The sequence below is a fragment of the Astyanax mexicanus genome, chromosome 12, assembly GCF_023375975.1.
Source record: "Astyanax mexicanus isolate ESR-SI-001 chromosome 12, AstMex3_surface, whole genome shotgun sequence".
NCBI classification, from domain to species: Eukaryota; Metazoa; Chordata; class Actinopteri; order Characiformes; family Acestrorhamphidae; genus Astyanax; species Astyanax mexicanus.
The window spans coordinates 7472841-7487304 of record NC_064419.1 but is presented as its reverse complement, the minus strand read 5'-3'; the positions used below and the strand labels follow the sequence as shown (position 1 = coordinate 7487304).

Below are 14464 nucleotides of genomic sequence, written 5' to 3'. Positions count from 1 at the left end.
TCAAGATAAGTCTAAAGTAAAAAAAATGGTAGGATAAGGGACTAGATTGCAAAATTAATTCTGTGGAAATTTCCATAGACTTAATTTTGCCTGTTGGAAGCATCGGCTAATATTCCTGTATTTCGAAATGCTGGGGGTGAACAGAGGTGGGCTATTTGACAAAATTTTTAACCTTTTTTTTAATGTTTCACTTCACTTCAAGTTCATTTCACATCGGATTTCTCATTTAACTAATTCAACACTGTTGACTTATGTCAAGTCTGGAGTCAAATCTTTTCATTAGCCTACTTAAAATGTGCACGCACCTCCAGAATAGGCCACGTGGCCAATATATCATATAATTTGTCCCCCTCTTCAGGTTAGCAGGGGAACTGCAGCGGCCTCTGCTCTGGGTGCAGTACCGCTAGTGGCCGGCAGATGTCGCTGAAAGCTCGGTGTGTGGGGTTGGGGAATGTGCTGCGTTGCGCAGGAAGCGGTGGCGAGAGGGAGAGTGTGTGGGGACCGCTAGCTGTTCTCAGTGCAGCTACACTCGAGTTACAAACAAAGTGGATAAAACTGAACCAGGACCAGGGGACATTTTCCGCCCGCACCGGCCGCTTTTAGAGACCCGCAGAGCTGCTCTCATCCCGGGGAACCGTTCAGCAGCGGCGGCTGTGGGGCTCTCCGTGCTCGGCTGGTTAAAACCGTTTGGTGTGTTGGTGCCGTGGAGGCGCTGGAGTCTGGAGACAATTTAATTTTTTCAGCTTTTAAGCGATTAATTCGCGTTTGTTTACTGTATTAAACCGGTTTAAAAGCACTTTAACACTTTATCGCGCTGTTTTCGTCGAAAAACCCGGCCTGAAGATGTCTGTCGCGGGCTTGAAGAAGCAGTTCTACAAAGCCAGCCAGGTCTGAGTTAACTTTTCTCTTCTTCAACTTTCTCCACTTAATCTCATAAACTTTAACTTTTTAACATTTTAAAGAACTTAAAACCGTTTAAAGTTTGTTTGATAAGTGTTAAAGTGTGTTTTTAAAGTGTGTATGCGTTTATTTTTATGTTAAGTTTTCTCATACTGGCGACTTTGCCACCAAACTAACGTTAGCTAACCTAACGTTAACTGTGCTGCACATTTTGCATTGTGGAGCTGGTCGATAAATATCGAGGGAAAAAAAGCCCAATGTCGTGATATGTTTGATATACCGCGGTATCACGATATCAGGCGATGTTTAGGTTGAAGTTTTAATTAATTAATTCATAATTCAAGTGAATGCTGTGTTGTACAAACGCAAAACTGTGTATTTTTGTAATTGTGAGCATTTGGTAGAGTAAGGTCTTAAGTCAATTTATTTCTTATTAAATCAGTATCACTATGTCTTTGGATGGGCAATGCATCAGTAATATTTGCAGCCTAATGTCATGTAAATATTCATAAAGCTTAAACTTGTAATATAGAACATTATCTAGTTGATCTATCAACATCAGGGAATGTTTAAGTTATCTTTATCTTTGTCTTTTATCCTTGTGCAATTATAACTGAACTGTCCTTCTGTTTATAAGTCTAAAATTCTATTTATATCCATTCAGCATAAATGGATATAATTAAATGCGAAACATATAATGCTAAAGTAGATAACAAACAATGCTGTCATGTTATAATTACTATGTATTTGGATAGTGTTTGGATAGACAATATATTGTCCATCAGTGTTATGGTGGTTATAACTGTCTTTACTACTAATTGCCACTTTACTAAAGCTCTTAACAACTGTATTCATTGTAGTCCTATCCAATATATATAGACATAAATTACAATATCATTCATTACAAGTCATTTTCCTTGGCATAAGTAGACTGTTGTGTTAATTTAACACAAAGTTCAATTGGGTTACCCAAAAGGAACCTTATTTAGTGTTGTACCCTAAATATTAAACTAAATTTTATATTGGTAGACGATACTTTTATCGGTAGTCCATCAGTGATGAAGCAGTTATAACTGTCATTACTTCTTATAGGCTCTTCAGTAGAATGCCCACAGAGATTAAAACAACTGTGTAAGGTTAACAAGCCAAAGCTAATCCTAAAGATAATAGAGAATCAACTAGAAGTAACCAGCAGTGAGAGTTCAAGCAAACAGCAAATAAATTCTCGACCTGAAGTGTCTTATAGCCTCTTAACTATAGAACTCCATAGCTTTATCCGTTGTAGCACTAGCTGATACAAAAGCAATCTTAATATTATGATTTATATATTTATATATATATATATATATATATATATATATATATATATATATATATATATATATATATATACCATGGGTCTCACAATATTGTGAGTTGTTTGTTGGAGTTGTCTCCTTAAATTATTCCAAATAAAAAATTACGCCAAATCATAGTTCAATATGAGGAGAAAACACATTTCTAGAAAGGACACTGTTTATTTATTTCTTAAATTATACACTATGGCTTAAACAGAAAAGCAAAAATTGTGGCTTTAGAATTGTTCTGCATTTTGGTAGACCACAAATCGCCTGTCAGTGATAAAGAGGTTATGGTTATAACCATAGACTGTATATAGCTGGACAGAGCATCGTCTCTTAAAAGTGAAGCCACCACAGGTCAGGCGCCCCCTGCTGTTCGGCTGCAGAAAGCTGTGTAAATCCACCCATCCCCATAGGTTTCAATGGCAAAACAGACAACATTCAATCACGTTTTTTCTAATATACTGTAATTCTACCTCCATTATTTAAATGCAGCAGCTAGTGTAACCTCTGCTTATATTGTCAAATTTTTATATCCCCACAGAATTCGGTTTTTAAAAGTTTATTCAGCTCTATTCAAAAAAGGTCTGTGACCGCGAGGCAGCCCTCAGGGGCGGGGTTATTTAAATGAGTAGGTTGCTATCCACAGTCTTTCTCCCTCCTCTAGTCTCTACTGCGCAGAATCAGGTGGCAGGATCGCCAACATGGCGGAAGATTTTGGCTTCATTTTCATTGAATGAATGGGAACGGAGACACGGCGTCCATCTTTTTTACAGTCTCTGGTTATAACTGTACTTATGGCTTGTAGCCTCTTTTCCAGAGTGTATAAATCCTCAACCATTGGTGTTTTCTCTTCAGCCAAAGTGTTTCAGTCACTTTAATTGTGTTTTTAGACATTTTCTTCACTCTCTCACCCAAATGCTTTGTAGGTTGGCAAATGTACATCAAAGCTAAATGAAGGAGTTGGCTAGGCAAGGAAATGGCAGGTTTTGAGAAAAGGCTGCAGATAGTTTTAAAATCTGAACAGCGTTAAGGATGCAGCTTATTATAGCTGCTTTATGAGTGCAATTTGGAGAAAACACAGGCCATGTTCACTTCAGCAGAGCTGCAACGTGTTCCTTTAACCGTTTACAAAGGTAGAGGGATAATCTATTGGCAGAAACTGAATGAACACAGCCAAGCTGAGGTAGATTTCAAAGCCTGAGGTGTGATTGACTTTGTTCCAGTAAGGGGTGAGCTGCCAAATATACCAGGCTAAAGCTGAGGGTTTTGCTGAGTCCAGTTAGCCACAGTTTCCTTTGGGGTGGACCTGTAAAAAGAAAATGCTCACATCTGCCTCTTAGCAGCTCTGGTATGTGTTTCTGGTTGTGTAGGCCTCAGTTCTACTTAACAGCTTTAGTTTCAGTTTGGGAGTTGTTAGGTCTGTCATGATAAAAAAAACACATATATATATTATCCCAGAAATAACTGCAAAAACAAATCTTATTGTCATTATAACCCTTTTATGCAGATCCAAAAATACTAGGGCTGTGTATTGGCACTAGCACTTGGCAATGTGGCACATATCGCTATACAAGATCAGTATATCACAATATATTACAAAACTGTAATCACAGTGATTACAAGGTGTACTGTTGTCCATTTAGCAATGCAGCTCCAACCCTGTTAAGGCCAGCTGTTAGCATTATGGCTAACCAAGTACCACTTTACCAAGCCAAGCTATTGTGTCTGTTAGTAGTGTGGTTAACACCAATGCATTGCAGCTCAAACCTCGCTGAGACAACTGTTAGCATTGCAGCTAATCCTCCCTAAAACTGTTGAGCCTGGCTTTTGTATCTGTTAGCAATGGTAACAAAGAACAGATAACAGCACTCATAGATGGGACATGGCTTAATTTTCTGCTCAGGATGTCTTTATGCATCTCTACATATTCACAAATAAATGAGTTGTTTGCTGCAATGTAAGTTTAAATATAGGATTTAGCACCTTCACATTTATAATTCTGTTTTAATATATAATTCTGTCCAGCATTTTTATGGCTTTTTCCTCTCTGAACGCACCTGATTCAACTAATCACCTCATTAACAAGCCCTTACAGAGTGGCAGGGGGAGGAGTAAAATAGAGAACCCATTAAAACATGCAGGATTGAGAAAACTGTACTATTGAAGGGCAGTAAATGATGTGTACCATGTTGTGATGGAGCACAAAGCTCAGCTGGATTGATCTAGCTGGCAAGAGTGGGATAGGTGAGATAACATTTATGACATGGTGTGGGTGTATCCAGATATCAGGAAATGTTATTGCCTTTCACGTGGAGGATTTCCTGTCCTGAGAGCAGCCATTAGTGTTTACTCTCCAGTATGTGATCAGTGTTTAGATTTTCTCTAGTCACACTACAGTAATAATGTGGTTGTGTGTCTAAACACCTTTAAATGTAACTGTTCTTGTTGAACACTTATAATCAGATCACCTAGGACTCATTATAAGGCCAAGTGTGAATGGGTTCCTTGATGTGAAAAGAAAAATTCTACTCTTTTCAGTTACAGTGACGCTTTTATTTTTACCATTACATAAATTATATAGTCTAATATAGTATTTTTTTGTCTTGCTTTTCAAGGAAAGTACCATTGTTTTGTGTAAATTGTTAAAATCGTTTTACTTTTTTCGCAAGCTAAATGTTTGGTGCATCCCTATGACCACTTGTTTTTGTGTTAACTTAATTTCTTATGATAAAACACCATCCTTTTTTCCAGCTCTGGTCTATCACAGTCACAGTATGTAAGAATCTTAACACTGTGCTGTTACTAGGCTTGTCACAATAACTCTGTTATTGACTTATAGAACAATAAATTGACGTAACCTCAGTTTTAGGTTTTTTGACCTTTGTATTATATGTACTTATATATATATAATATTTTTGTATGGTGATTTAAATATCTAAATATTCTTAAAATAAATCTGTCAATTATTTTCAGTTTTTTGGCTATTTTATGATATGGTTATATCATATCATAAAATAGCCTTCATTTCTTTCGGGATAAATAAAGTATCTATCTATCTATCTATCTATCTATCTATCTATCTATCTATCTATCTATCTATCTATCTTTCTATCTATCTATCTATCTATCTATCTTTGGATCAATATACCCTCCAAAACTATATGTCAGCTGTTTAATCAGATCCAGTCTCTCCAGGATTAGCAGAATTTGGATATTTCCATGAAATCATTAAAGGATGTGCAGATGGGAGAGTTTGGGACAAAAAGGATTGGGGGATGAAGGGGTGGGTCAGGGGTAGAGTAGGTGGGCAGAGGGGGAGGGGTTAAAACCTCTTACTTCCTGTCTGCTGATCTTAGCGGGATACAAATCTGCCTGACTGTTGCCCAACTTCCTGAGTGTCCAGCAGAGAGGAAGAGGAGCTCAGAGGGTAGCTGGACAAAATTGAGTCCTTACACTGGAACTGGGGTTTGGATTAAAGATACACACATAGAGAGAGCAGCTGTAAAAATTGAAGTTGATAGAAAAAAGGACAAAGAATCTTAAGAGTGTTTTCACTCCTGAAAGTCCAGATGAAGCTTCAGGTGTTTGTTACGTCATATTTAGTTCGGTTAGTTTTGGTTTCACACTGCAGTTTAGTGACTAACACACTTAAGAACTTCATCACCTACGTGGGCGGAGTCTCTCTATCCCACACATTGATTGAGGTGTATAGTGTTGACAGTTTGGCGAGTTGCATTATAAGGTGCCTACCTGCTAAAATCTGCTTTCCTGCGCAATAGATTCCCCTGAGATTCCTTTTATTTCTGTTTATAAATAGTTACAGTAGATACAGAATCACCAGCGTACCGTAGTGTATCCAGGGGGTCCTGGCTTAATTTTCTCTTTTATGGGCGGTCCTCTGTGATTTTATTCCCATCCGGAACAACCATGTATGTTATTTTCTCAGATGTCCTCTGAGAAAATTACAAGCTGAATTATCTACTGTTTTCTGTTCTCGTGGTAAATAAAATAGCTATTTGTCCACTGCCACGCATCGTAATTACACTTCAGGTGCGCAGATCCGCGTAAACACAGTTACTGGAAATGGAGGAGCTACTGAACGTGATGTCATGTGACCAAGAAAGCCAAAAAACTTCCTGGTCCTCCTGTTTTTTCAATTGCAGTCCGGTTGTAGGAGTTTAATCACTGAGTAGAGGTGTGAAATATTTTTCACAGATGTCCCCCTGAGAAACTAATCCTGTCCGGATAGGGCTTTCTGTTATTGTTTAATTAAGTGATGATAGCCTGACTTAACAATAATTGGTCTGAAAGTCAAAATCATCTATAATGTGATTTCACACTGCAGATGAAATACATCAGTTGATCTGGACTGAGAAGTTTGAAGGTCCAAACTAAACAAGAAACAAACTGGTCAGTGGTCATATGGTGTACTAGTGCATCTCTAAAATGTAGAATATCATTGAAAAGTTACTTTATTTGTAGAAAATTCACACTAGACCTCAAGCAGTTTGGACTGTGTGTCTCTACTCTTCCTCCAGACTCTGCTGGTTTACTTATGGTCAGTGATGGTTTGGAGAGACATGTCATCTGCTGGTGTTGATCCACTGTGTTTTATTATCAAGTCTAAAGTCAGTGCAGGTTTGTTTTCCCACAAAATCTTACAGCACTTCATGATTCCCTCTGCTGACAACTTTTATGGAGATGCGGATTTCATTTTCCAGCAGGACTTGGCACACTGCCCACACTGCCAAAAGTACCAATTGGTCTTATGTAATATTTAAATTTTAAAATCTGAGACATTGATTTTTGGGTTTATCCTGTGTGTAATACATCTATATAATATATGAGTTTCACATTTTGAATTAAATTACTGAAATAAAGTAACTTTTAAACGATATTCTAATTCTAATCTGAGATGCACTAGTATGTCTAATACACATTGACATTTGGTAAAACGAGAGAGAGAGTGTGTGTGTGTTGAGCTCAGCTTGGCTCTCAAAGTGATTGGACTGCAGTGGTGCTGCAGCTCTCTCTTGCCAACATTCCATTATAATCAATACGTGACAGAGGAGAGAGGCCTGGCCAGAAGACAAACTCCCATAATAAAAGTCTCTCTCTCTTCCAGCCAGCCCCGCCCCCTCTCTCTGTTTATCTCCTGGGTCTGTGCTGTGGGAGATAGTGGATGGTAAAGTCCTTTATGTTTCTGTGTTTAGAAGCTGTTTATGTAGGAGTTGAATTCCGGGTTAGATGTTAGATAAGGTTAGTTTATTCACTGCTGGAGCATCAGAGTGATCTACTTAAGATAAGCACTGTAAACAGAACTGTAAAGATGTGGGATATTAATGGAGTTTAGCATCACAGCAGACGTTTAGTCATGTTCGGTATATTGTCTACACTTGTATGATGTAACCAACCCTATCAGAACAGAATCTTAAAAAAAAAAAACAATACTTAAAGACTAATTTAAGAAGATGTACTATTCTTGAAGCCAGGAAGCTTTTTGGAACCTTAATATTTGAATGTATGAAATATAGAAAGTAAGAAAAAAATGTGCATGCGTTTAATTAGCAGCCTATTGTTCTGGGACAAACTGCAGCCAAATAAGAGCTTACACTGTAGGCCTGCCTTTTGTTCAATCTGATTGTTCTACAAAGAGAAAAGAACATGCTTGATGTCATCTTATTAACCAAGCATCTACAGACCTCTCATCCAGTCATCTACAGTTTTAACAATTCTTCTCAAACAACTATTTGACAATAGCTAATGAATTACAACCCATGAATTCCTTGATTCATAAACTGTTATACACTCTTTTACACACTGGCCTGAATACGGGTGACTCAGATTTAAATAAGCAGTTATTTAGTAAACATCACATTTGCATATTGCAGCCTTTTTGTGGATCAGTATGGTAGATCAGTCAGTATAATCATTAACACATTAATAACAGCAGTCTTGCAGGATTGTGGGTTTGTTTTAATAAAAGTCAGACACTAAAATCCAGAGTGTTCAGAGATTGCGGAAAACATCTAGAACTTTTCAGGGGTCGGCAATTAAAGGAGAACTCTGGTGTAAAATGGACTTTTGATATAGTAAAACATGATATAAAGTACCTACCTTTAAATAGTAGCACACCTCCTTTCTCCTACAGCGTTCTGAGATCCAGAAATTTTAAGGTTGTCCCAATACCCTTCAGAATGGGTGACACAGGGCATAATTTGCCCCGATAAATCGCTTTTTCCACTGTTACCCAGCTCTAAGTAGCTCCACGCCTCCTTGCTAGAATCAGGAGAGCCCTGACATTTAAAACGAGGCATTAAAAACTTAAAAAGTGCACAAGAAGCTTATTAAAAAACGCTGTTTACATCCCATAACTCAAGCTTTAGCTCTGAGCGCCGCAATCACTGTACTGATAATGACAGGCATATATACGTAGACTTAAAATTATGCCCCATATCACCCAGTCTGAAGGTGTAAGGTGGAATTTTTATTTGTTGTAAATGTTAATTCTGTGTTTTTGTAACATCACAAATATCAGCTCAGTTCATATCTGGACTTTATGCTCTTGTTATTGAGCATTAAATGTTAAAACGTTAAAATGAATGGTGTGTCGTGTAAAGTTGATGAACTGTGGCCCATTAGTTTGATGCCATTTGATGAGTCAAGCTCCCTGATGGTCTTTGTCTTCGGAGCATCTCAGTGCAGATCACAAAATCACCTTTATCTCACAGGAGGAGCGCAATACTTTCTTCTTCAGCTCTCTGCTGCATTTCCTGAGTGGCTTGCTTATCTCTACACTCACTCCCCACCTTATCAATTCTACTGATCATATAGGGCACTTTGTAGTTCTTCAATTACAGACTGTAGTCCTTCTGTTTCTCCTCAATGGTCAGGACCCCACAGAACCACCAGAGAGCAGCTATTATTATTATTATTATTTTTTGGGTGGTGAGTCATTATTTTTAGCACTGATTAGCGTGTTGGTGGAGTATGAGGTGTTGGTGTGTGTTGTGATGGTACGAGTGGATCAGATACAGCAGTGCTGCTGAAGTTTTTAAACACTCACTGTCACTTACTGTCCTACCTAGACACACAACTACCTCTAACTTGTCCAACTTGTAGATAAAGTAAAGTCAGAGACAGAAGCTCTGAATCTGTTTCTTTACAGCTTGCATTGGTCATCCTCTAATCTTTCATCAATAGTTACAGGATGCTGCCCACAGGACGCTGTTGGCTGGATATTTCTTGTTGGTTTGTTATGTTCAGTCCAGCAGTTATGCTGAGATCTTTAAAACTATAAGTGTCTAATCCACTCACACCAGCATTGATCCTGATCAGTTCTAATCACCACTCTGTTTCTATTAGGACCATTTCTAAATTGTAATTGTTTCTGAGACCTCACCCTGTGTGTGATTTGGTCTTAAGCACCACATTTTTGTTCATAATATTACCACTGATTCCAAATAACTGTTTGTTTTTAGGGCTTCTAATGGTGATAATGATATTTGTTCTAACTAGGGCTGCAACTAATGATTATTTTGGTAGTCTATTTTGGTGGCGATTATTTTTCAGATTAGTCAGTTAGTCAATTAGTCATCGATTATTTCTGCCATGTCCTTCATCTCTGCTTGATGTGGGTATGGCTGCTGTTTCTAGCTTCTTTTTCTGTCTTTGCTTTACATCGATAGAAACAGCTGAACAAAGGTATTTAAATTATCTTTAAATGTCCATAACATTAATGTGGACCTTTTAAATGTGTAAAATTTTTAAAGTTTAGTGAGGAATTGTGTAATCTGTTGCCAAGTTTAGTGTAAACTGTGTGAGTGTCCCCAGTACTACTGTGTAGTGCTGCAAGTTAACGATTAGTCGACAACTAACATTTAAAGTTGACAATTTTTTTTTTGGTTATAATGTTTATCTGTAATTGGCCCTAATCAGCACTCTTTTTCTATTAAGATGTCTCATAATCGTGGTTGATCCTAATCATTACATTTGCTTGTAGATCTGTCCTCAATCCTGATTCGTCCTTTATATTATGGTTCTTTTTTTTGTCAGCCACTCTTTGCTAATATCAGCATGTCAGACCTTTTTCCAGCTCATCTACAGTTTATCAGCTGACAGTGGTTTGCTGTTGTGCGAGACAGATGATCATTAAGATTAGTGGTAAGAGGCGACAGTCTGAGTCAGTTTCACTCTAAGTGAACTCGTAGACTTCCTCAGGATCTGATGTGGTTTCATTCTGTGAACTACACGTAATACTCAAATGAATTTAGTCATTTAGGTAGTAGTTTAAAGATGTAATGACTAAACTTTGAAAGTAGAGCATCAGTAATAATGAATCGTCTATGATTTTAAGAATGTTGGCACCATGCCATCAAATAGCTTAGCTCCAGAATTGTGGAGTCTGAGAAGTTCCTTGGCTTGTCTTCTTCAATAATTTTGGTTTGTACATCATACAACACCTCAGGCTCTACCACAGACATGAAGAACCAAATGTATTAGTACCATGCATTATAAAAGCATATTATTTCACAGGATTTCAAACATTTATTCACTTGATGCCGATTGGAGCAGGCTAGCTTAGCTATCGCTGTTGACCGTGTGTTTGGACTGTGCTGGTTAGATAGTAAGTCCTATCAGTAGTTATATGTGTATGGTGTCTTTACCTTACTCTTAACTTGCATTATGTATCCTCGAATAGTGGGTTAGCCCAAATGCTAAGCTGTACTCAACCAGGATAAAGCTGCAGTGCAACCAAACAGAGCAGCTGGCCTCGGCAGCCACATCATTGTTGTTGTCATTAACTACAATAGCTTTTTTTTCTGAGCTGGATTACTCACTAACAGTTGATGTTGGATTGATGACACTGAACTGGTTAAATAAGGTACGTTTCTGCTTGGTATGAGATGTGTGTTATGTCTGTAGTTTCTTCTAGTTTACACCAGATCAGTGCAGGTCTCGGGTGGGTTCTAAGTGATATTGAAAGTCAAAAAATACTTTCAAAATTATATCACCATTATTGAAACATTTTGTATTGTCATGTATTGTATGTTAATATTCAGATTGTGTCTTGTAGCAGAACAAGTGTGGGTTCTGACTGTGACTACACCTCTTAATCTGCACTGTCCGAATGTAGAAACCCCAGTGGGAGCTTGCTGCCCTGAAGTGGCCTTTAGCAGTGAGTCCAGTTCAACAGTGCTGCTGCAAGATTTAGTTAATAGGTTCAATTCCTTCTGTAAAGTTGACATTTTGGAGATCTGAGGTTTTTGCCTGGGACTATGTTTTCGTTTATTCAAGTATTTTTTGAGTTATAAGCCTTTCGGTACTACTTTAAAATAAGACTACATTTTATAAAGGGTTTATAAATGGTTTACAATGGGTTTATTAATGGTTACTAATTAGGTTGTAAATGCCTTAAAAATCATTAATAATCGGTTATAACACATACGTAGAAAGGGCGACTATGACCTGATGGATGTCAAATAGTGAACCCACAGCCATCTATACCGTTGCCCTTTCTACGCATGTGTTATAACTGATTAATAATGATTTTTAAGGCATTTACAACCTAATTAGTAACCATTAATAAACTCATTGTAAACCATTTATAAACCCTTTATAAAGGTAGTCTTATTTTAAAGTGATACCGACTTTTCCCAAAAAACAACAGTGCACCTTATAATCTGGTGCACCGTATGTATTAATTCTATCAGTCAGGTATTAAGGAGCAGTAAAGCCACTCCACTAAAGTACAGCGTTATAAAAGTTTTAGTGAAGTTTCTCCAGCACTAAGGTTGGGTGCAGCAGCATTAGCATTAGCTGCTAACCACAACCACAGCACTAGCTCTTTCTCCATTCAGAGGCGAGTATATAGGACTGTAGTCTGTGTGTTTACTGTGTTAAAACAAGCTACGGGGGACAAACTGCTAGCTGATAGCACCCTGGGTAATCAAAGCACTCAGAGTTCCTCAGTCTAGTGCTATCTGGTGGCATTAACGTGCTGCTATTGCTGCGGTTAGCAGCTAATGCTAATGCTGCTGGAGAAAATTCACTTTTAAAAACTTACCCTTAGAAAAAATATTGGAAATCTAAGCTTACTGTAAATAAATGGAAGGGCTTTACTCACCCAAATAAACAATTTTTATCAATATCCTTATAGTCCTAAAACTACGGTAAACTAAATTATTTGCGAAAATCGTGCAGCACTAATGTACAGCAGTATGCAAGAGTGCTGCAAGAGTTGATCTTGTGCAACCCTGCTTTACTCCACACTATAGACATCTGGATCCCTGGCTTTGTTTCCCATTCAATAAAATCACCTTTTAATTATTAATCCGCTTCCCATACACCGCCTGCCAAGCGCTGCCTCCAGGGCAGGGGCTTGGTCTGCTGAGAAGGAAGAACGGGTGTGTGGACAGATGAGCAGGTCAGACCCAGCTTCATTTACTCTGACCTTTGACCTGAGATGGTAGAAAAGAGTCATAATGATAAAGACGTCAATCAGCTCAGAGAGGGAGATAAACAACACTCACATACACACACACACACACACACAGACACACAGAACAGAGATCACTTACATATACTGCATCAGTTTTGGCACTAGGCCTGTCACAATAATTACATTATTGACATATTGTAGAATATATAGATATGACCTCAATTATCTTTGCTCACCTCAGTATTGCTCTTTATGCTTTTTTTTATTAATATGAATGAGCTGGTACGTTGATTGGCTTTGTTTAGGATGTTTAGAAATATTTAGTAAACTATTTACAAAACTTAAAATAAAAAAAAATATTTAAATGCATTGAAATTTATTGCAATGTGTTTTTATTTTTGTTATAGTATATCATCTAAACAAAAATAGTAATCATGACAGGCCTACATAGTGCTGGAAGATATGTGCTGGAAGAATTTCTATCATTAAATGTTACATAATTTTTGTTGATAATTCCTATATAGGCCTGTCACAATAATTGCAATATTGATTTATCGTACAATAAATGAACATGACCTCAATAATGTTTGATAATCGTGATATCGTCTATTGTGTTTTTTTTTTGTATGTTTGTTTACATATATAACAGTGAACAGTATTTTAGCCAGTCATGCTTCAATAAGTGACACAAAGTAGGTGAAGAAATAAGCATATATTTTCCAAACAAATTTTAATAAATGATTAATTTACATTTTGTTGTCTTTAAAAAGTGTATAATTTTTTAATGCTATTCTGTTATCATTGTCAGTGGCATTTAATGGTCTTAAAATGACAAAAGTATCGTATATTGGAAACATTTCTTGAAAAATATATCGTCCACGAAAAAATCTTATCGTGACAGGCCTATTCCTATATCAATATGACCAGAATAAAAGCCATCATCTGTGGTGTGCCTAATCATGCACTGATAGAGCTGGCCAGTATGATAAAATTATTTTTCACACTATAAGGTGCTTTAACAATAAACATCTATTGTTTGGTCTATTTCCGTTCATAAAGGGCACCAGATTATAAGGTGCATTATGTGACACTAGTAAGGAACAGGGGTGTTGCCATGTTTTCCTTGTAATTTAGCTGGTAAACACACAGGCTACAGGATGATAATACTCAGTGGCTAATGCTAATGCTGCTCCAGCAAAGCTGGATGATAGTCGGGGTTAGCAGCAGGCTACAGGATGATAATCCTCACCTCTGAACAGCGAAAGAGCTAGCGCTTAGCAAGGTTAGCAGCTAATGCTAACCTAAACTACTTAGGCAAAATGGCTTTACTGCTCCTTACAACCTGACTGGTAATTTAGTTTTTTTTAATAAGCCTTATAGTGCGAAAAATACAGCATATAATGAAGACATTTTTACGATACACAGTATTTATCTCAATATTAAAAGTCTTTATCATCATATTGTTTGTTCAGACTGTCTATGTTCTGTAACGTCTGGCAGAGGGACTAGCTCACACAGTGATGATTATGGGATGAGCCCATTAAAAATGTTCTGTGCCTTCCTGAGGCAGCAAGAACTATACAAATAGGCCTATAGCTAAGCAACTTGAAAATATTTTATATATAATAGGATATCGTTATATTACCCAGCTCTAGGCCTATTTGGCACAGACAGGCAAAACAAAAATGCCTGTTTACTTCTACAGGGAAAGTGGTTACGTCCATAACCACTTCTTGTGCATATACCCACACAAGTGCTGTGAGTGGACCATAAATACAGC

At 37.5% G+C, this 14464-nt stretch overlaps 1 protein-coding gene across 2 annotated transcripts in view; it reads left to right on the top strand.

Annotated features, from left to right (window-relative positions):
* The first annotated feature begins 460 nt into the window (after positions 1 to 460).
* sh3gl1b (SH3-domain GRB2-like 1b) overlaps positions 461 to 14464 on the top strand; it is a 37594-nt gene continuing 23590 nt past the window's right edge. The window contains exon 1 of one of the 2 annotated variants that reach the window (XM_007234783.4): positions 461 to 888. In XM_007234783.4, coding sequence (XP_007234845.1) covers positions 844 to 888 — 45 coding nt within the window. In that variant the 5' untranslated portion in view covers positions 461 to 843. The remainder of the gene's footprint in view (positions 889 to 14464) is intronic. The other variant, XM_007234784.4, reaches the window with a different exon arrangement.